The sequence below is a fragment of the Euphorbia lathyris genome, chromosome 3, assembly GCF_963576675.1.
Source record: "Euphorbia lathyris chromosome 3, ddEupLath1.1, whole genome shotgun sequence".
NCBI lineage: Eukaryota > Viridiplantae > Streptophyta > Magnoliopsida > Malpighiales > Euphorbiaceae > Euphorbia > Euphorbia lathyris.
Genome location: NC_088912.1, coordinates 76,248,177 through 76,271,579, shown reverse-complemented (window position 1 = coordinate 76,271,579; position 23,403 = coordinate 76,248,177). Strand labels below are relative to the sequence as shown.

General features: G+C 36.2%; 2 protein-coding genes across 2 annotated transcripts; one reads left to right on the top strand and one right to left on the bottom strand.

Annotated features, from left to right (window-relative positions):
- Positions 1 to 1,643: 1,643 nt before the first annotated feature.
- LOC136223779 (protein MAINTENANCE OF MERISTEMS-like) lies at positions 1,644 to 3,406 on the top strand. Its single transcript, XM_066011939.1, has 3 exons — positions 1,644 to 1,878; positions 1,979 to 2,931; positions 3,022 to 3,406. The coding sequence occupies exons 1-3, from the start codon at positions 1,689 to 1,691 to the stop codon at positions 3,247 to 3,249; spliced, it is 1,371 nt and encodes a 456-aa protein (XP_065868011.1). The 5' UTR covers positions 1,644 to 1,688; the 3' UTR covers positions 3,250 to 3,406.
- A 1,395-nt stretch (positions 3,407 to 4,801) lies between these two features.
- LOC136222729 (uncharacterized) lies at positions 4,802 to 6,998 on the bottom strand. Its single transcript, XM_066010461.1, has 6 exons — positions 6,754 to 6,998; positions 6,035 to 6,663; positions 5,365 to 5,951; positions 5,028 to 5,051; positions 4,900 to 4,928; positions 4,802 to 4,805 (listed from the first exon to the last, which is right to left on the bottom strand). Exons 1-6 carry the CDS (start codon positions 6,996 to 6,998, stop codon positions 4,802 to 4,804), a joined length of 1,518 nt encoding a protein of 505 aa, XP_065866533.1.
- Between the last annotated feature and the right edge of the window lie 16,405 nt (positions 6,999 to 23,403).

Genomic DNA, 23,403 nt, shown 5'->3' with positions numbered 1-23,403 from the left:
GTTTCAATTTTGACTTGGCTATTGCGTAACTTCTTCTAATATGGCTAGGCTCGGCTCGGCTCGGCTAATCCCTACTCCTTTTCCCTACCATAACACAACAAATAATAATGAGGGTTTTTTCAGATAATAATAATAATAATTAAAAACTCCCTGGATTTTCTCATATATATATTAGTAGGGTCTTGTGGTTTTAAAATTATAGCATAAGCATAAGGTTAAATCAAAATACATATATTGATTAATATATCAAGAGCTCTTTTAGACTTGATCCAAAAAAAACCTTTGTCCTTTGCACATATAAAATGTCTTGTTAGACTCTTTAATTTACTTAAAATTATCTATCAGTCATCTAAATTTATTAAAAATAACATATTAACATCTTAAACATATTTACAGTGATTTATTGTTCACGTAAGAGCAATAATATATTATCATTAAAGACCAGGCCCGTCCCTAGGCCTGAGCAGGAGGGACGCCTGCCCAGGGCCCAAGGAAATGAGGGCCTCAAAATATACTATTACTTAGCCTTTTTTTACATATATCAATATAAAAATAAAATATCTATTTAAATATGAATAATTGGGCCCAATGATTAGAAGTCAGTCCTCATTTGCCGGCTTTCCTTTTTTATACAGGTTTCCATCCGATTAATTAAGGATAACTTTTCATTTTTTTTCCTTTTTATAAAGTTGTATATCATGTTAATTAAGGGTAGAATTTCAATTTTTTTAAAAAGGATAGAATTTCACCTTTCACAAATCACTAATATATCCCTAAATATATGGATTTTTTTTTAAATCAAAATATATGGACTTTTAATAACTAAAATACACCTTTAATAACGTGGGCGACTATATACCGCACTAAAATTCCGGTTCACCGCCCTGTATTGACCTTTTTGCCCTTCTCATTATTTCAAACATAAGTTTTGAAATTCCAAATCCTCTCAACATCTTTTCCATTCTAAAAAAACCCGACCAAAAACGAGATGGCATGAAGAGGAGGCATCGGCAAAGGATACATGGGTATTACGGTAAGTATTTCCATAAAAAAAATTATCAAAATCGTGAGTAATCGGGCCGAAATTCGGGATTAAAATCCCAGAAATTCGCCTAGGCGGGCGCCGGAATCCATCTCCGCCTACGGTGGAACGCATGAACTATGCATTCCACCGTAGGTGGAGATGCATAGTGTCGAGCGATCCACCTTAGGGTGGATCGCACGGCGCACGCGCTCCACCGTAAGGCGGAGCGCGCGGCGCATGCGATCCACCTTAAGGTGGATCGCTCGACGTACGCGTTCCACTTAAGGTGGAACGCGTACAACGCATGCGCTCCACCTTATGGTGGGGCGCATGCGCCACCCGTTTGGCCTAAGGGCCAAACATTTACGGCGCACTGGTCGGCCCTAAGGCCGACTGGTGCGCCGCACCCGTTTGGCCCTTAGGGCAGGTGGTGTAAACCACCCGCCCAGGCCAAAAAGGGGCAAATTTTGAATTTTTTTCAAAAAAAATTGCACGGACCGGGCGTAGGCAAACCCGAACGTATAGAAAAAAAAATTATGTTAAATTGAATATACCTTATAAATAAATAATATTACAGGATAAGGAGGGAGCTGACCCTAGACGCACGTCTTCACGTCCTGTTACTGCATCTGCTCGACGGGACCGGGAGGAGCAGCAGCGGTTTATGGCGGACGCCCGGAGGGCACATGCTGCACAGGCGGAGCGTGCTGAGGGACGGGATGAGGCGGCTGGTATAGACATGGACGGGGATGCTTCTATGCATCGTCCTAGTGCTGATACTATCCCCATAGATCGTGGCGTTGTGACGAGGGGTCGAGACGGACGATTTTCTTCTACCGCAGCATCTTCTTCTGGTAAGAGAAATTAAAAAATGTGTTTATTTGTATTTGTGTTAATCGTGATTATTGAAAAATATACTAAAAAATTAATGTCTACCGTTTGCTGTAATTTCAGGTAGCAGCAAGCGATCGAGGAGTGTAGAGGATGACTGGGTTGTGAAGGACCCCGTCCCCGGGGGTCCATTTGATGGTGCTGTGATCCCGAGCTTTTTGGGACATATTGCATGTGCTATATGGGCCGGTCAGGACAGGGGCGTCCTTAGGTGTCATACCAGATCAGGGTATTGCACGAAGCTGAGATTATGGTACAGTGGTTCTTCCCGGACGATTCAGTCGCGTATCGAGTCATCTGGCTTGTTCCATTTACCTGGTATTATGCACAGTCACATAGATGCTGCACTGATCACAGCATTTGTTGAGCGGTGGCAGCCAGACACGTCATCATTTCACATGCCATTTGGCGAGATGACCATTTTGATGCATGATGTGTGGGAGATATTGCGCATCCCCGTAGATGGTGCCATGGTGACTGCTGATGCGACTGTTGATGAGCTTAAGGAGTGCGTGATGGATTTGTTTGGGGCGACTCGGGTTGAGTTAGATGCCCGTCATTATGCTTCTGGTGGTATACGAGCCGCTTCCGTCATGGAGCGCTGTGGAGGTGATCGGATTCCTGAGATCCAGGCTATAGCTTGGACGTGGCTGATGCTCGGTTCCACCTTGTTCGTAGACAAGAGTGGTGACCGCATCCGACCTTCTTGTCTGTTAGAGGTGCAGGACTCGGCGGCTGGAGCCGTTGGACTTTCTTGGGGATCAGCTGCACTAGCATATCTATACCGTCATCTTGGTATTGCTACCAGAGGAGATTGCGGGCAGATGACGGGTTGTATGACATTGCTCCAGTCCTGGATTTACGAGTATTTTCCTTGCTTCAGGCCACATCGAGAGGCAGTTACAGTTGACCCGGATCTTCCTAGGGCTTCGTTGTGGCCATCTATATCGATGGAGAAGAGCGATGAGCGGTTGAGAGCATTTCGTGCCCGGCTTGATGTGTTGACAGCAGATGAGGTATACTTGCTTTATAATTATAAATACTATTCAATTAAAACAAATTTGTGTATTACTTGTATGTGTTAATTTAATTTTATACATCTGTAGGTCATGTGGATGCCGTATGGCCCTGATGCCATTACTGAGACCCCGAGGACTCTATATTCTGGATGGATACGGTATCGGGATGTGATCGAGCCGTACATGTCGGGGCGATGCCTTCGACAGCTTGGACATGTGCAGACCATTCCTAGACCGATATTGCAGCCTTCTAAGGCTGTTCGCCCGTGGACCAGTTTGAAGTATCGTGTAGAGGTGCCAGCTGTGATGGTGTAGGGTATTTGGGACTCTTTTCCCCAGTCGTCCGTCCTTATACTGTCTGTATTCACTCCAGCACATACTCCATCAGATTGTGAGGATCAGTACATGCATTGGTACACCCGTCACTCACACCCTCGTCTACTTCCGGAGATTGTTGCACCCGGACCGGCTATTTATACTCGCTCGAACAGTGAGATTGTAAGTTATTTTTGGTTTTCTTGACTGGTCTAGTAATGTGAAATGATATTTACTGAAATGTGAAATGATATTAACCTTGTTTTTTGTTCCTTACTTTTTTACAGTGGGTTAGTCGATTATCTGGCTGGGGTGAAACTGTGCTGGATCACATGAGTCATCTGGACGAGGATGCTGCGATTGTATATAGGCAGTCGTTAGAGGAGATTATGGATGCTTGGCATTTGGCCAAGTGAGTTATGACTGTATTTTGTAGTATTTTAGTACTATTTTGACAGAATTTGGTGGATTGATATTTTAGTACTTTTTTGTGGTATGTTTTGTTATTATTGCAAATTTAAGAATATATTAGAACGACATAAACTGCATAAACTGTAAAAATACATTAGAACGACATAAACTGAAAAAAGACATTACAACGACATAAACCGGAAAAAAAGACATTAGTCACTATCTTCTTCGTACACCTGAATGTTTGGTGAAGATGTCGCTGGTACACCTGACTGTATTGCAAGGTATATCTCTTTCTCCTCTGCAATATTCGTCTCATATTCCACAGGAAAAATGTTCCATGGAGCATTTCCTCTATTTCTTGGCCAAGCTCGTCCTGGCAGGTAATCGTTCTTTGAAGCGCTGATACTCTGTAGTACTCGAACCTCTAATTTATAGCGATCCCAATTTTTCACGATCGAGTAAGGATAAGTTCGATGAACCTCATGAGAAATTTCAGACTCTGTCCATCTTAAAAAGATGATGGAGTTGAAATTTTTTTTAGGGATGATTCCCCTCTGATTATCACGCAATAGTCTGGCGAACATAGCTTTCCAGTCATCAATAGGCATAAACCACTTCAGAAATGTTTGAATATGACTAGGAATATTTCCTTCATTCAAATTGTTCAACCATTCCTCTAGAGCAAATTCAAAAGGCATGTAATACATATAACATAAGAACCACAGCATGTGTAGTGAGTATATTGGAAACTCACCAGCAGACGGAAGCTTGAAGCAAAACATAAATGGAAATTCAGGATGGAACATTGTTGGACTCACAAATGTCTCTCCATATACACGAATTGCGTAGTATTGATAATCAAGCATCTTCGTCGTGCAATCAGACTTATTCAAAGTTGAAACTATGCTTTTCTCGGGAGGAAAATTAGGGAACTCGTTGGTAAAATCAGATGAAGCCATTTATGTTTGAGAGTTTTCGTTGATCGTAATGTAAAGAGTAAATGTGGATAACTGAAGTAGCAACATTGTTTAATTTTATAGATGGAGAATATAGACGTTGGAATATAGACGTTGGAATATAGCCGTTGGAATATAGACGTTGGAATGTGGATAACTGAAGTAGCAAAATTCATCAATATTCACCTGGAACATTACAGAACCACACAAAATTCATCACAATTCACCTGTAACATTACAAAACCACACAAAATTCATCAATATTCACCTGGAACATTACAGAACCACACAAAATTCATCACAATTCACCTGTAACATTACAGAACCACACAAAATTCATCAATATTCACCTGGAACATTACAGAACCACACAAAATTCATCACAATTCACCTGTAACATTACAGAACCACACAAAATTCATCAATATTCACCTGAAACATTACAGAACCACACAAAATTCATCACAATTCACCTGTAACATTACAGAACCACACAAAATTCATCAATATTCACCTGGAACATTACAGAACCACACAAAATTCATCACAATTCACCTTTAACATTACAGAACCACACAAAATTCATCAATATTCACCTGTAACATTACAGAACCACACAAAATTCATCACAATTCACCTGTAACATTACAGAACCACACAAAATTCATCAGAATTCACCTGTAACATTATAGAATATCAACCACTAATATCCCCTAAGTTGGGCCAATCTGGTCCACTGTGTCACCCTATCCTGATAGAAGCGCTCCCATCCTACAACGCTTTGGCCTCGGTGCACAAACCACCAGTGTACTATAGGGGGCACCGGAAAGTTAGGCGATAAATTTAAACGTATGTAGTGCTGGCAGTGATTCCCTAAATGAGCTATACAAATCTCACGTGATGGTCTTGTAGCAGTCGATGCGGCATACAATGGTAAGATAGTACCACACAACGCTAATGTGTCCCCACCTGAGAAGCCAAATAACATGATAGCAGAATTGTACATGGTAGCAACCGGCCACAAGTCATCCCAAACGATCATCCAATAATCCGGCGTACAACCTGCACCGTCCCAACTTACTCTATGAAGAGCTGCATCAACAGTATCAACAAACACTCTTTGATACAAACAACGGTTAGCAATTACTTCATTTCGAATGTGATGCCTAACTGTCTGCCACGCTTCTTCGTCACCAAAAATGTAAGTTGCTACCGTACGGAAACCACAATTTCCATCACCTACAACGTCGTAGTATGATTCGACGTATGGTTTAATTATGCCAACTATTTTATCGGAATGTACGAATTCAGAACCATGATACGTTTTTCCATCTGCATTCATGTATATTAGTGTAAAACAACTCTATATTGCAAAACAGTTATAAAAAAAGTTAGGTTTATCAGATATAATTTACCTGATGAGGCAGCATTATGTACCGAGGATGACGAGCTAATTCTGCCACTTCTACCACGACTCCTAGATGAACTAGTAGAACGAGCCCGTCCACGACGAGTTTCATTATATTCCCAAGAACTCGGCATACGTTTTGTGGATTTGCTCACCTTAGGTCGCCCCCGCACGTTAATTTTGACATCGGGTTCGGTGTACTGAGCTTGATCAGGGTGTAGTTGATCATGGATAAACATTGAAATATTACGCATTACGGATGGGTCGGCTTTAGAGACTTGGTCCACTAAGGACTTAAAATATCGCTGCTCCTCGTTCAGATCATTACGCCCGTCATTTTCATCAGTGTGACCATGATTGATTAAAAGTGTTCTCCAAAACACGTGAACACTCTCAGAACTGATCATTTGTTCCAGATCACAAGCTCGTTTCAGTTCACATGCACATGGTATCTTATGCGATGTTCTCAATACACAACCGCAACGCACGTACACTTCATGGCTCAACCCTCTCATACGCTCTAACTCTTGATTCAACAACTGCAGACAATAATGAGAGACTTTGAATACAAGTTGGCTTAATGGGCGTCCGGTGAAAGTGACTGATTGACGAAGCCGCGACTGTTCAAGCATGTACCTGATACGAAGACAAAATTATTATTAGTTAGTGAAATGATACAACCCTAAATGCAAATTCCAAAATCGCAGTAGAAGAAATTGCAAATACCTTATATTGGTTGCTTGTGATTCAATCTGCTTGTGAACCTTCTGCCATACCGTGTCAAGGGACCCAGTTGCCGTATTGAGCCATTGCTTTAGACTAGCATGTTCGCTCTCCACTCGACAAGTAGTTGTGTTACCAAAATGTAGGAACTCCTTTGTCCAAGCAACAACAAACTTCTCCTTATGCACCAACCACGTCTCCTTAACATACGAGATAACTCCTTTGAACCTGCTCATCTTTTCCTTCATCATCATAAGATTGGTCTCATACTCCTCAATAGTTAATGATTCTAATATTGTTCTCCATTTGCCATTCTTGAATTTAGAGGCAAGGCCTTTATCTCCAATGATTCTATACACACGATCTTCCACATCCTTATTAATATGCCAAGTGCATAGCAAGTGCGCTGCTTGTGGAAAAACTTCTTGTATCGGCTTTAATAACCCAAGCTCCCTGTCACTAACAACAACGGTCGGGTTAAGATCATCCCCAAGCAAAATCTTCAGCCTTTGCAAAATCCAACGATAGCTCCCTTCGGTCTCGTCTTTAACAATAGCATACGCTATCTTGAAGTTATTATTGCATGGCGTCATCCCAACAATCTCAACAAACGGCATTTTGTACTTGTTTGTTTTGTACGTTGAATCAATGCCGATGTACCAGTGGTAAGTCCTGAACATATCAACTGACTCTGGATGTGCCATGAACACATGCGTTATCACACCTGAATCAGCCTGTGTGTAATTGACATATTTGTTCTCCACAGCAATATGGTAGAATTGACTAGCCAGGTCTCTACCTTCAAACGCGTCCCTCCTCATTTTGTCCCTGTAATTATATATGTGTTTAATTACTGAGTTGTCCTCTGGGTGTTTTTCTTTAACTGCTGCTAAAATAGCACAAGGCTTTGCTTGAGCTGAAGACATATCACGCACAATTTGTTTAGATGCGATACTGAGTCCGCTCATTTGCCGACTTCCCTCTGGATACATACGCATTGTATGGTTATGCATTCCAGTTAACCCAGCCTTAGCCTTTATCCCCCATCCCGAAAGGTCTGCATGTTGATAGGCTTTAATCTGAAATTTACATCGGCACGCTTTAGTTTTACTTTTCCTAATTGCAGGATCTTCATCATTTTTCACAACACCTCTATATCGTTCACCCCGTGAACAGCGCAACAACTTCTGTTTACCCCCATTTTTGTGCGAAGATATTACAAGCTCAAACCCATTCTGAATAGCTATCTTTTTTCCCCAATCAATAGCATCCTGACTGGAGGGGAAAACGGTATCCGTTATAAAACGCGAACTATAATCAATGTTATCGGGGTTCCAATCTTCTATCGGTACCTGAATATACGAAAAATTTACATTAAAATTACAAAAAAAAATACTTCGGGCCTATTTCTCCCGTTCGAAATTAGTTCGGGACAATTTCTGCCCACTTTTGCCTGAACGGGCAGGCTACCCGTTCCACCATAGGTGGAAACGGGCAGCGCGTACTGCCCGTTCCAAAGGTGGAACGGGTGGCGCGTACCACCCGTTCCATGGGTGGAGCGGGTGGCGATTACCACCCGTTCCATGGGTGGAGCGGGTGGCGATTACCACCCGTTCCTTAGGCCGATCGGGTAGTTCATCCGATCGGCCTAAGGAACGGGTGGTAATCGCTACCCGCCCAGGCAAAATTCGAATAAAAAAAAATAAAAAAATGATTAATAACGTTTTTAATTCTCGTAATATTACCTCGTGTTCGAACTCATTGTCTTCGGGAATGTTTTGATCCATTTTTTTCAAATCCGGGATTTGTGCTCGGGAGAGAAAACTAGAGAGAGTTTTTAAGGTTTTAGGGGGGAAAAAAGTGGCAAGGGTAAAATGGTCAAAACAGTGCGGTGAAACGGAAATTAAGGGCGGTATTTAGCAATACCCTTAATAACTAATATACATCTACAGTCCATAAAAAAATAACATTTAGCAAAAATTATAATAACTCACCAATTAATCCAAAAGAACTTCAAATACGTTATATCTCCATTTTCTAATTACTTGTCATCTTCTTTAATCAATCTCCCCCAAATCCAATAAATTTCTAATTTATCTCTCCCATAAACGGTTATATTTTTTCAACTCTTCATCTTCATTCTTCAATTAAAGGCTATATAAATCCTCATTCAATTTATTATCCATCTTCATCCTTCTTTTTATCTAAAGGTGAAAGACGTCAAATTTTTTTCAATAATCATAGCAATTTTGGGTTTGAGAGAAGAAAAAACGAATCAAATTCTCCTCACTCAGACCAGACGCTACTCCTTTTTATTATTCTTCTTCAAGTTTCATCTGACGTTAATTGATTCTAGAAAAGGTAATTTTTGTTTCCATCATTTTCATTTTTCAAACCACTTTTTTGGATTATATTCTAGCTTGAATTGAAACTCTTTGTTTGTGTATTATGGCGTGATTTTTGGACTTGGTTTGACATAATTGAATACTCGAAAAAAAAAATTTTGATTTTAAATTTAGTATTTTTCTGTAAATGGTCCACATCCATTTTTTGCAATTCTTATATATACATACACAGGTGTTGTCTTGCAGTTGTGGATTTGGAATTTCGGAGATCAAATTTAAAGTTTTTCGAATTTTGAATGGAATTTATTTTTCCATAATTTAAGTCAAACTCAAGATCCAAGTGCTATTGTTCTTTACTTTTTTATATAAACTTTGTATTGAGAGAAATATGTTAGAACATATTGATGTAGACACCGTTATTAGTGATTTTGCATCTAGAAATGATCGTAGACAATATTTTGTATAAGAAACATGGTACTTAAAGCAATTTTTTTTTTATATATAATTGACTTTTTTTGCTTTATTTTTTACTTGCACCTATTTATTAGGGCCTCTTTTGGTACTTCGCCCCTAGACCTCCGAAATCTCGGGATCGGTCCTGGTAAAGACACATCTATTCATTTCATTTGAAAGGAATTATAATTTTTCACGTAAAGATGTAACTAAAGCTAGGAGGTATAAGCCCCTAAAACTAGGAGCAACACAATGGGAGTAATAAAAATAGAATATTATTGATAAAATTTCTAATTTTATTTTCAATAATTTCAAAAATATTAAATTCAAGATTCTTTATATTGGAATATATTTTGAGAATATCTATGTAATTATTATAAATTTTTTAACTTATTAGCTTTGTTTAGACTTTTATTTGATAACAATAGAATTTTACTGATAAAGATCTTTATTTTTATTATCAATAATTTTAAAAATATTAAATTTAATATTCTTTGCAATAGAATATATATATTCTGAGGATATCTAGACAGTTTTTCTAATTTTCTAGATTTTTTTACTCTTTATTTATCTTTTTATTTAATAAAAATAGAATTTATTGATAAAAGTCTTATTTTTATTCTCAATAATTCTAAGAAAATTAAATTCGGTATTATTTGTATTGGAATATATTTTAAAGATATTTAGGTAATTATTATAATTTTTTAGATTTTTATTAGCTTTTATTTAACTTTTTCATTTAATAAAAATAAAATTTTATTGACAATAGCCCTATTTTCATTCTCAATGATTCCAATAATATTAAATTCAATATTTTTTTTTATCATTGGAATATATTTTGAAAATATTTAGATAATTATCATACATTTCTAACTTTTCATTAGAATAAATGGTATTTTATCAATAAATTTCTTGCCTTTTATTTTCACACAACTTCTGGAACGTAATAACAAAAGTACAAGGTTTCAGAATATTCCTCATGAATAATTTGGATAACTATTACTGTTGGGGGCTAATTTAATTTTTTGTGTTTTAGCATAGGTTATAATTTTTACTCTATAGCTATTTTATTTTAATTAAATTCATTTTTCAACAAAATAAAAATGTGATAAAAAATATAAAATAATATCAAAAGATTATTATAAAAAAAGAAAACAGAAATAAAAAGAAAAGAAAAACAAATAATAAAAATCAGGGGCAAATTTGCACCATTTTTCAGTAACCCGTCCATCAACTTCGACAATAAAAACGGACCCCGGAACATCAAGTTATCAGACAGTTATTATTTTTTTTAGAAAGTTCGGGATGTTAGCTTTCTGGAATGTCAAAAACGGAGCTAAAACGAAGCCGGTAGAATTTTTCAAAGGGAAGTAGTGCTGAAAAACGGGTTTGAACATGTCCAACACATTACAGGAACGTTTTTCACGGCATTATCTCCATTCTTCCAACTCCCAACTCAGCCACTTTCTTTCTTCAACTAATGGGAAGGTAATGAGATCATGGGTGAGAAATTTAAGGGCCACTAACTTGGAATTTGTTACCCAAAATCCTATAAATAGATCCTAATACTTTCATTTCAAACCCCACTAAAAAATCAATCAAACACAGAACTCAATTTTTCTCTCAAATCATCTGCCAAAAATCGGCCTTTTATCAATCCTTAGATTCGTAGAAATCGTTCTTTAGCATCTAATTAGTCTAAACAAGGTCTCAATTCCCAGAATTAGTTCTTTAATCTTCTGTTCCTCAGAAAAGCTTCCAATTTTCAGAAACTTCAAATCCGAAATTCTCTTAGTTTAATCAACCAATCTTCAAATCGTTTCTTGCAATCTCTTAGTTAAGTCAGTAAAATCATCACCCAATCCTCGGTTCAAGCTTTCTTAGTCTAAATCAAATTTCACCATTGTTATGTTTTTCAAAGCTTCAAACATTTTCCGTGAAACCAAGATCACCGAAACCCCATTTTCGAGTCATTCTTAGTTTACACACCTATTCCAAATCATGTTTAGAAACTTTTTATTGATCTCAATCAATTAAAAAGACCCAGAAACAAGCTTTTGAGTTTTTCATCATTGAAAAATTCATCAAACAATTTTTCTGGTGAGCCGTTTTCCAAATTTCGTTTAGAGTTCGTTAGCTGATCATTTTAGCCCAAATTAATTTTAATCTCTTTATTGACATCAATACTTCAATTCTCAATTTTTATTTCGTAAAAAATGACCCTTTATAGCCTTCTTAATCGTCCCTAAAGTACCCTCCACGAAACAGAATCAAGCTTTTGGTTTTTCAACCATCAAACAATTATTCTATCACCCAATTTTCAATAATTTATCCCGACTCATTTACTTGATCTTTTTCTGAAATTCAAGTTCTGAACCCTTCCTTCGTACATTAACTTTAAATACTAGCCTTCGTTTCGTTATCATCTGACCTCTACAGCTCCCGAAATTGAGCCAGAAAGTCCTAAGAAATCACTGTTTTTGGTCCACAAAGTGCTGCTGATTTATTAGCTTGGTGGTAAATTTCTTCCTAAGTCCCTGAACTCTCCGAACTGCTCCGAATTCGCCCAGTATTATCCGGACAACGCAACAGCCCCCGAGCCGATTTTCCAGAGTTCCAATCCTCAATTTCACGCATCCCAACGACATCAAAGAGATCGGTTTAATTTTATTTCATCCCGTACATATTTGTTTTTATGACTTATTTACATTTTTCGCTTTAAAGTTATTATTTCATTTTAAGTTGTAATTTTCATGCTTTATTATTATTTGTAATACAAAAAACATTGAAAAATATTTACAAAATAAATAAAAATATAAAAGAAAAATTAAAAAATTTATATCTTTGTGTTGTTTTATTGCCTTTATTTTTGGTACTTATCCTAAAAAATTGTTTTTCCGACCGACCTGTCAAGTAACGTCGGGGCCCAAGACCGTTGTTTTTATTTTCAGTCCTTGTAACGGTCGTCAATCGCTTTTCGTTTAGAATTCAAGTAATTTAGGCACATTTTATTTATTTACTTTATTCCGTTACCATTTTACCCTTTGAGAACTAGCTTCTCTGGCACGCCCGCATTATCTTTACCATTTTTAATCCCCGCACACGCGTATCAAGGTTGAAAATTGAGATATTTTGAAAATATTCGCCAACAATTTTTGGCACGCCCAGTGGGACCTAAAACATTTTTTTTGTAGTACCGAAAATTTTCACCAAATTTTTTCCTATTTTTAGGCTTAAATTTTTTTTTCCATTACTAAATTATTTAACCAAAAGTTAATTATTTTGGTAGTGTATTTATGTGGTATTTTATTGCCGCGATATTTTACTTTAGTGTTTTATTTCCAAACTTTCCTAAATATTATTTGTTGTTTACAATGCCACCCAAGAAAAATACAAGTCGAGAATTACACGTTCCGGAGTCTGATGAAAATCAAAAGAAGAATGAAGATACAAACGTGGATATGAATATATCCGAAGGCTATGTTGCCGAGACCGTGAGCCATTTGGAAGATGTTCATCGGACATCAACACGACAACCGAATTTCGACGCATTCTTTGCACGACAAGAGGCTCATATGCGCAATATGGAAAGGCTTGTAGCCGAGATGTCGCAAAATGTTAAAGCTCAAACTGAGATGATGCAAGCTTGGAGACAACCCAATTTGGAAAACAGGATTAATAATCTCACCGATGAGATAAATAGGATCCCAGATAGGTGTGCTGAAATTTATGCTAAAAATTTGAACTCTCACAATATTTCAGATAACACGAGGGAAGGCACTCCCTAAGGCGATCGATATAGGCCACCGCCTAATCGTGAGGAAAACATGAGATTCAATGAGCGAGGAGATCGAAGAACCTCGGAACAATTTTCAATACCCCCAAATGCGCCTCATTTCAGGTCAAACACCGGACCTAATACCCACTCGGAGCACTATGGTGACAACAACGCTCGTGGTTCGGGGGGTACGTGGAGAAATCAAGACCGTGATCATACCCGCGAATATACTCGTGAAAATATTCGTGAGAATTCTCGTGATAATAACAACGTATCTCGTGTTTCAGGTGTGAGGAGCGAAATGTGTAATGAAGCGGAGGATAGGCAACGTATTCGGGACATCGTGCAAGAAATTTATGGACCTACGGTCCGTGAAGTATACCGTCCGGAGTTTCAGAAAGCCTACCCTAGGGAATACGACCAGTGATACCCATTTCCTCACAATTTTAGAATTCCGGATTTTTCTTTATTTTCAGGTGAAAGTGGAAAATCTACCATCGAGCACGTTGCTCGATTTTCATTCCAATGTAGCGGGATTAGTGCGGAGCAAGACTTCGATATGCTTCATTTGCGTTTATTCCCTGGATCACTATCTGGACCGGCTTTCACATAGTATACGACATTACAACCTGAATCTATCAGAAGCTGGGGTCGTATGGAACAATTATTTCATGCTCAGTTCTATCGAACTGAGCCCGAGGTATGTGTCGCCAAACTATCTCGTATGGTTCAGCGCTCAGGTGAGTCCGTTGAAAGTTTTATTAATCGTTTCAAGAAAATGAGGCATAGATGTCGAGTTAATATTCCTGAAATAGAGTTTGTTAAAATTGCTCAACGTGGCTTAGAGTTTGAAAATAAGAAGAAATTCCAGGGCATTGATTTTTGTGATTATTACGAACTTGTTGTTAAAGTATCAGAATATGAAGAATTAATGCGTGAGGATAATCGTAGGAAGAAAAACTTTGTAGGTAGTTACCATCAGGATATAGAAACCAATGAGGCACATGAGGTAGCTATAGCCGAACTAACTAGAACAGGATCTCGCGTTTGTCCAATGCTAGCAAAAAGTCCAAAAGCTCCTGAGGTGGTTAGACGAAATACAAATGTGCAATACACATTTGACGTTTCTAAAACCGAGGGACTTTTTGATTATTTGTTAAAGGAAAGTTTTATCACCTTACCTCATAGGCACATTATTCCGTCTAGAGATGACACCCGTGGAAAGACTTATTGTAAATATCATGATAGTTGGAGCCACAATATGCAATCTTGTGCTGTCTTTAAGAATGTTGTGCAGGACAGAATAAACAAAGGCGTGCTTAAATTTCCCGAAAAGAAAGAAAGCATGTTGATTGACGAAGATCCATTTCCAGCCGCCACCATGATAAATGCGACTTCCATCGAGATACCACCTCCTAGGCGTGATGTCCATAGCAACACCTCGAACCTGAAGGAAAGTCACTTCGGTCACCCAAAAACAAGGCGAATTTGGGTACCAAAAGGCACCTTTCAACCCGTCAAGGAGAAGGAAGAAACACCCCGCAGAAAACAAAAACCGAAGAATAAAAATGGCACAAACCAAGGCTAGCCGCGTTTCGTCACTCCATCGGCACAAGTTCCTACCGAAAAATGGTTCATCAACCGACATAAAAAATTCCCACAACCTCTCTCAAAAAATGCAAAAAGAAGAATAAGAAAAAGAGAGGCAGAAAAAAGAAGGAAAAACGAAACAGATTTGTCTAGTGTCAATTCTAGCAATGTTTCGAATGAAAAGATACAAGAAAAGAAAAAAGTGGAGATTCGTGTTGGGGACTTTGTGATCCAAGTTGGATGTGCGGCTACTTCTTTGATTTTACCAATAAAATTCAAAAGTGAAGATCCAAAGAAGGAAAGGAATGAAGTCCAAGAAGAACGACAAAGTAGTGTTACAACACAAGCTTCATCGGAAGATCAGATGAAGCGAGTTTATTTTGATAAACCCACTTCAAAGATGACACAACACATCAAGCCTTTGTATGTCAAAGCACATATTGATGGCAAGCCATTGTCGAGGGTTCTAGTTGATAATGGATCAGCCGTTAACATCATGCTATTAAAGATGGTACTAGCTCTCGGGAAATCCGTAGGTGACATAATAACGTCAGAAATTTCTGTCTCAGCTTTTACCGGTGAAATTGCTAAAACCTATGGGGTTTTACCTGTGCAACTTACCATCGGTACCCAAACCACTACGGTGGAATTTTTTATGGTGAACTCTACCGCAAGTTATCAAGCTTTGCTCGGTCGAGATTGGATTCACTCTAACTCATGCATTCCGTCATCTTTGCACCAACTTTTACTACTTTGGAAAGGGGATGACGTTGAGGTGATTCAGGCAAATGAAAAACCTATTGAGACACATTCGGATATGGTGGAGTCTCGATTATACGAAGATAGCATTGGTCCAATCAAGATCAAGACTAAAGGAAAAAGCAAGTCATGCGCCAATCAAGTGAAGAGCATCTTCAAGACGAGCACCATTGTGTCTTACCGTAGGTCAATTGGCAGCGGGCCTCTCATCGAAGAGGTTTAATGATTTTGTCACAGCCGAAGGACAAAGCGGTAGCATCAGCCGCTATAGAAAAAATAAAGATGTGATAAGGTACGAGGTGCCTTTTATTTTTTGTTTTGTTCCGTTTTTGCATCATTTTACATTTTAGTTTTTCTTTCAAGCTGTTAATTAGCATCATTGATATTTTTTAGCATGCTTAGAGATAATAAAGTATTCATAAAAAAAAAATAGAAGCGTAAAAAAATGAAATGACAAAAGACATAAATGAAAAGAAAAATAAAAAATAAAAAAAATAAAAAGAATAAAAAAAGTTGTGAGAGATAAAAAAAAAAGCAATCGCTACAAAGAAGCTCGGTGTAGCCTTTTCCACCTGATCCGTCGTCCACTCGCTCAGTTTTGTCCCCATCAAATACGAGACAACAACATGTGCAGCACCGATGGCATCCAAGCTCGAAGACGTCGGGGGGGGGGGGGGAGATAGGTTCCGTCATGTGCGATATATCCATATCATCAAATGGATTCTCAACTCCAAGCTCAAGAGGTTCAAGACGGATATTAGCCAAACATGATTCTTGAGAAAAAGAAGTGACAATTCAATTTATTTCTATCAATTAGTAGCTCAAAGAAGTTTATTAACAACAGAAGTGAAGTCGCGAATTCATAGACGAAGTTAAACCAATTTCAGCAAGCAATGGATCTATACGGATACAAATCGGATTCAACTTCAACATTTTTTCAGGAATAAGCTCAAATAAGTGGAAACTCAAGATCAATTTTAATGCAATTTAAATGAAATGGCAGCCGCTATTTTGTTTAAATGAGCATGAAAAACTGATTGCAAATTGAGGCTAGTTATAAAGGAAAATAAAGGCAGACACGAGCATATTCAGCATAAACAAACATGGCGTGATTGATGAAAAATTTCAGCAGAAGCGAAGCATATCAGTCAAAGCCGAAGCAAGCAAAAATCAAGATTGCAATATCAGAAAAGGCAGCAGCAGAGGAGCATGTCTCGTAATTCAAAGAAAAATTCAGCAAGTCATCTAGCAATTCCATCATACACCGTCAATTTTCATACAAAATTTACATCGATGACCTTTACTTTCTTTCTGAGCCATGAACCAGCAGAAATCATGTCTGAAAATAACGAGGAAGCTGCAAAGAACACAATTTCAGCTTCAACAAAATCAGTACTGACGGGTAAAAAAAAATTAATAAAAGACTTATTTTATATGTAAAATTCATTTTCAAATTTTTTACACATAAAATAGGGGGGCAATTGTTGGGGGCTAATTTAATTTTTTGTGTTTTAGCATAGGTTATAATTTTTACTCTATAGTTATTTTATTTTAATTAAATTCATTTTGCAACAAAATAAAAATGTGATAAAAAATATAAAATAATATCAAAAAGATTATTATAAAAAAAGAAAACAGAAATAAAAAGAAAAGAAAAACAAATAATAAAAATCAGGGGCAAATTTGCACAATTTTTCAGTAACCCGTCCATCAACTTCGACAACAAAAACGGACCCCGGAACAGCAAGTTATCAGACAGTTATTATTTTTTTTAGAAAGTTTGGGATGTTAGCTTTCCGGAATGTAAAAAACGGAGCAAAACGGAGCTAAAACGAAGCCGGTAGAATTTTTCAAAGGGAAGTAGTGCTGAAAAACGAGTTTGAACATGTCCAACACATTACAGGAACGTTTTTCACGTCATTATCTCCATTCTTCCAACTCCCAACTCAGCCACTTTCTTTCTTCAACTAATGGGAAGGTAATGGGATCATGGGTGAGAAATTTAAGGGCCACTAACTTGGAATTTGTTACCCAAAATCCTATAAATAGAGCCTAATCCTTTCATTCCAAACCCCACTCAAAAATCAATCAAACACAGAACTCAATTTTTCTCTCAAATCATCTGCCAAAAATCGGCCTTTTATCAATCCTTAGATTCGTAGAAATCGTTCTTTAGCATCTAATTAGTCTAAACAAGGTCTCAATTCCCAGAATTAGTTCTTTAATCTTCTGTTCCTCAGAAAAGCTTCCAATTTTCAGAAACTTCAAATCCGAAATTCTCTTAGTTTAATCAACCAATCTTCAAATCGTTTCTTGCAATCTCTTAGTTAAGTCAGTAAAATCATCACCCAATCCTCGGTTCAAGCTTTCTTAGTCTAAATCAAATTTCACCATTGTTATGTTTTTCAAAGCTTCAAACATTTTCCGTGAAACCAAGATCACCGAAACCCCATTTTCGAGTCATTCTTAGTTTACACACCTATTCCAAATCATGTTTAGAAACTTTTTATTGATCTCAATCAATTAAAAAGACCCAGAAACAAGCTTTTGAGTTTTTCATCATTGAAAAATTCATCAAACAATTTTTCTGGTGAGCCGTTTTCCAAATTTCGTTTAGAGTTCGTTAGCTGATCATTTTAGCCCAAATTAATTTTAATCTCTTTATTGACATCAATTCTTCAATTCTCAATTTTTATTTCGTAAAAAATGACCCTTTATAGCCTTCTTAATCGTCCCTAAAGTACCCTCCACGAAACAGAATCAAGCTTTTGGTTTTTCAACCATCAAACAATTATTCTATCACCCAATTTTCAATAATTTATCCCGACTCATTTACTCGATCTTTTTCTGAAATTCAAGTTCTGAACCCTTCCTTCGTACAATAACTTTAAATACTAGCATTCGTTTCGTTATAATCCGACCTCTACAGCTCCCGAAATTAAGCCAGAAAGTCCTAAGAAATCACTGTTTTTGGTCCACAAAGTACTGCTGATTTATTAGCTTGGTGGTAAATTTCTTCCTAAGTCCTTGAACTCTCCGAACTGCTCCGAATTCGCCCAGTATTACCCGGACAACGCAACAGCCCCGAGCCGATTTTCCAGAGTTCCAATCCTCAATTTCACGCATCCCAACGACATCAAAGAGATCAGTTTAATTTTATTTCATCCCGTACATATTTGTTTTTATGACTTATTTACATTTTTCGCTTTAAAGTTATTATTTCATTTTAAGTTGTAATTTTCATGCTTTATTATTATTTGTAATACAAAAAACATTGAAAAATATTTACAAAATAAATAAAAATATAAAAGAAAAATTAAAAAATGTATATCTTTGTGTTGTTTTATTGCCTTTATTTTTGGTACTTATCCTAAAAAATTGTTTTTCCGACCGACCTGTCAAGTAACGTCAGGGCCCAAGACCGTTGTTTTTATTTTCAGTCCTTGTAACGGTCGTCAATCGCTTTTCGTTTAGAATTCAAGTAATTTAGGCGCATTTTATTTATTTACTTTATTCAGTTACCATTTTACCCTTTGAGAATTAGCTTCTCTGGCACGCCCGCATTATCTTTACCATTTTTAATCCCCGCACACGCGTATCAAGGTTGAAAATTGGGATATTTCGAAAATATTCGCCAACAATTACAAAAATATTTTGCTCTTAAAATGACTTTTTATTTAAAAATAGAATTTTATCGATAAATATCCTATTTTCATTCTTAAGGACTCCAAAAATATTAAATTCCACATTCTTTCAATTGGAAATATACTTTGAGAATGCATATGTAATTATCATAGCTTTCTAAATTTTAATTAGAATAAATGGTATTTTGTTGGCAAATATCCTGCTTTTTATTTCCATACAATTCTCGGAATGTAGTAATAAACGTACAAGGTTTCAGAATATTTCTCAAAAATATTTAAGATAATTATCACAAATACTTTGCTCTCTAAATGACTTTCCATAAACTCATTTTTTTTATTGAAGTTTAGTAAATATATACATGAATATTTTGTGAATAAATAATCAGATTTCATTATTTTCTTCTTTGAAAGTTTATATCATATTCGTCATCATCCTAAATTTGAATCTCGTTCATGAATATATTTCATTTGTTATACATTTCTATTAGTATTATTCATCGTCATTCATTTGTACTTTATCCCGCCATAAATTCACAAATGCTTGAATAAATCCGAAAATCGGAGAAAATCCTAGTTTCTCTAAGTTGGTAATAATGATTCATCTATTGCGGTAGCATCATGGTAATTATTTATGATTGAAAGTGGAGTAGAATTCATGAGATAAACTGATTAAACAGTATTTAAAATATTCTGAATTGCGATGAAGTAGATAGAAAATTCATTTACCCATTCTCTGAAGGATAGGACAGTCCCACTATGATCTCTACTATACTGATTGTTCTTGAAAAATAGTGGAAACATTGGATGGCGGCTCTCAATATTCTTCGGGATGGACGCTCGTCCTTCTAAAACCGAATCATGCACAAGACTTAGAAGAACACGATTGATCTCGAACATCGACCAGAATATTCTAAGGAACTAGATTAAAAAGGAAAGCTCTCCTCTCGGATGCGAATCCCGCCGTAGGCCAAGTTTTCTCCATATGCCGCTCACAATGGGCCATGCCAAATTCAACTTAGAAGAGACTGACTAGACAAGAGAATTAGATTATGAAAAGACAGCGTAAAAGGAGAGAATCCTCATATGTTCACATGTTGAGTTTTTATTTTTCACAATCCATGTAATTTATGCATGAATAGATTAGTGTGATAACAGAGAAAACTGTGAGAGATAAAAAGGATTGTAGTGGATGAGATAAAAAGAATCTAAGATATTGGCATACATTTATCCAATGTGTATTTTTTTTATCGAGAGGTTATATATAATATGTGTAGCATCAGCTATTTATAGCATGTTGGTCGTATGAACTATCTGTAAAAGATGAATTAGATGAGATAAGAAATGTGTTCCGTTATATGCGAATGAAAGATATTAGAACTATAGTCATGTTAGAATTAATATCCGCTCGTAATTGTTACGGATTAGGTGGATGAGAATATGATTATAATATGATAAGAACAAAGTCTTATCTTTGTAAAGTTGGACTATAAATAAGTGACACTCCTGTTGAAAAAATAGAGATCAATAATTATAGGCTTATAATATATCATATCATTTGTTTCCTGAATTTATTACTTTGATTAGTTCTTTGGACTTTTAAAGTGTTTTGATAGCCACATCAACTTGCATAACATGTTCAGTTAGTCCTATGAACTTGCGTAAAATGTAACAATTAATCATGTAAAAAAAAGTAAATTAAATGCAAAAAACGTGTTGCACGTGTCTTAAAAAAAGTAAAACGACCAAGGTCAGGGATGCGATTCTAATATTAGAGAATACAAGTTTTTATAGTTAAACAAGTAAGAAATTCCTTTTTAATATGTTTTAATTAATTTTGTGAATTATGTAATAACATACAACATATCTTTCGCATGTACCTTACTTTTTTTTTAGTACAACCGAGTGATTAATTGGGCATAGGCCATGCCCAATTAGTCGGGTTTGGACACATGAAATTGGTGTCAGGTCCGGCCCGAGTCAAAATCTGTATAAGCCCGCCAAAAACTGGACGGGCTTAGACTATATGAAATTCCGTTATATTTTTTATGAGATGATATATATGCTTACCTTACCACCAATAGACAATTAGTTTATTAGAATTTTTCCAAACTTATTAAGTATTATATTGTGTGTACTATTTTTTTATTAAGAAAAGTTGGTGTGACATTTTAATTGTAACTTTTTTTTTAATATACAAATGGGCTTGGACGGGCAGGTTTGAGATTCATATTTTAGGCCCGAGCCCGACTCAATTTATTGCGGACTGGACTGGGCTTGGGCTCGTCAGATTTTATTAAAAGCCTGACAGACCCGACCATGCCCAGGTCTAATTTTATGCAAGTTTATAGGCAAACTGAATATTTTATGTAAGTTGAGAGAGCTATCGGGACACTTTAAAAATTTAGGGAGTCAATCAAACTTTTTTAATAGTTCAAAAAGCAAATGATATATTAAATCATAATTATATCAAAACAATTTCTTCGTGTTTCTGATTCATTCTAAATCATGTGGAATTATATATTACATATCCTTGATGTATGATTCGTGATTGATAATATATGATTGTGGTTCGTTTCTTCGGTTGCATATATCTAGGTAACTCAATTTTTCTAGTATCTGTTTGATATAATAAATCCTTCACTCAAGATATAAATCAAAGGTTGGATGTAAAAGTAAAAATTCAAATATAGTTGGTAACTCTCTCATTAATGTAAAGTAATTAATAAAGTCCAAGTCGATGAATTCAATTAATTAAAGGGCATAACTTAATTAGTGCACGTTAGCTAAAATAGTTACTTCAGAGTTTCGGGCTGCTAATTGATTTTCCATTTACGGGATGATGTAAAAGAAAGCCGCAGGAAATAATAATTCATTCCAACTAAATTAAAGTAGTGCGAAGGAGATATATAATTATTATTACTAATTAATGCTGCCAATGAGTACCTAATTCCTCTTAATTTAATAATCATATCCTACTTAATTAGATTTATATTTACATTTTTTTTTTTTAGTATTAAGAGTATCTCCAACAGCCTCTTAAATTGGCTCTTAAGTTAAAATTTGAGGAGAGAGAATGAAAATTCATCTCCAACAGCCTCTTAGTGGCTCTCCAAATCACTAAGAGCCTCTCCATCCCCTCTATTAATAGAGAGCCTCTCTCCACCTCTTAGTGCCTCCTAACTTCATTTTTTATTAATAATTTAATATTGATGCGTCTCTCTCCTCACACTATTGGTAATGTAACAATAAAGAATATTTTTAATAATAAAATAATAAATAAGGAGTGAATATAAGGAGCATTGTTGGAGATCATATATCTTAGCCACTCTTAAATCACTAAGAGTCAATTATTTATATTATTTTTAGAGAGCTCACTAAGAGTCTCTTGGAGATGCTCTAAGTATTACCAGAACATTCTTCAAAAAAAAAAACAATTAACAGAACAAATAGAAGTGTTTATAATTGTTAGCGATATTTTACGAATATGCTAATTTTCAACATTATCAAGTGTGATTAGGGTGCGGACGTGCTAAAAAAATTATTTCTTAATTAAAATGAACGGTTAAGTTTGTGGATTTGCGCGCCAAAACTTGAAATCTAACGAAGCGATTGACGAGAGGATGCAAAGATTGAAAAAAGTCTCTCTCGGGCCTCTAGCGCCGTTATAAAAACTTTGCTAGATAAATTAATTTTATTTAAGCTAATACGAGCAAATTAAAGACGGGTAAAATAAAAGAAATAAAAGTGCGAAATTGACACGAGATTTGAAAAAATGGGATTTAGTGATATAAATATAGGTTTGAGTACATGTGTTCAAAGTCAAAAAATGAAATAGATTACAATTGAAATATTTCTATACTAAACATATATATGAATCAGTTGAATTGGGGAAAAACAAATCAATATAAGGAATTGAAATGCAATAACAATAAATTGAAATTCAATAACAAACTCGGAGCCACAATAGCTACCTCGGTTTAGACGTTGAACTTGGTGTCGGCTGGAGGTCCTCGGAGCACCACGGTCGGTCGGTAAGAACGAAATTGATTTAGCGAATTTCTTATTTGTAGTAGGAAAGTATGGG

Bases quoted from the DNA above. Each gene is read 5' to 3' on its own strand.
- LOC136223779 (XM_066011939.1), top strand. From the start codon at position 1,689: ATGGCGGACGCCCGGAGGGCACATGCTGCACAGGCGGAGCGTGCTGAG. The intron at 1,879-1,978 runs GTAAGAGAAATT...CTGTAATTTCAG, and splicing joins TACCGCAGCATCTTCTTCTG to GTAGCAGCAAGCGATCGAGG. The intron at 2,932-3,021 runs GTATACTTGCTT...ATACATCTGTAG, and splicing joins ATGTGTTGACAGCAGATGAG to GTCATGTGGATGCCGTATGG.
- LOC136222729 (XM_066010461.1), bottom strand. From the start codon at position 6,998: ATGAAGGAAAAGATGAGCAGGTTCAAAGGAGTTATCTCGTATGTTAAG. The intron at 5,052-5,364 runs GTGACACAGTGG...GTAATGTTTCAG, and splicing joins AGCGCTTCTATCAGGATAGG to GTGAATATTGATGAATTTTG. The intron at 4,929-5,027 runs GTTCTGTAATGT...GTAATGTTACAG, and splicing joins ATATTGATGAATTTTGTGTG to GTGAATTGTGATGAATTTTG.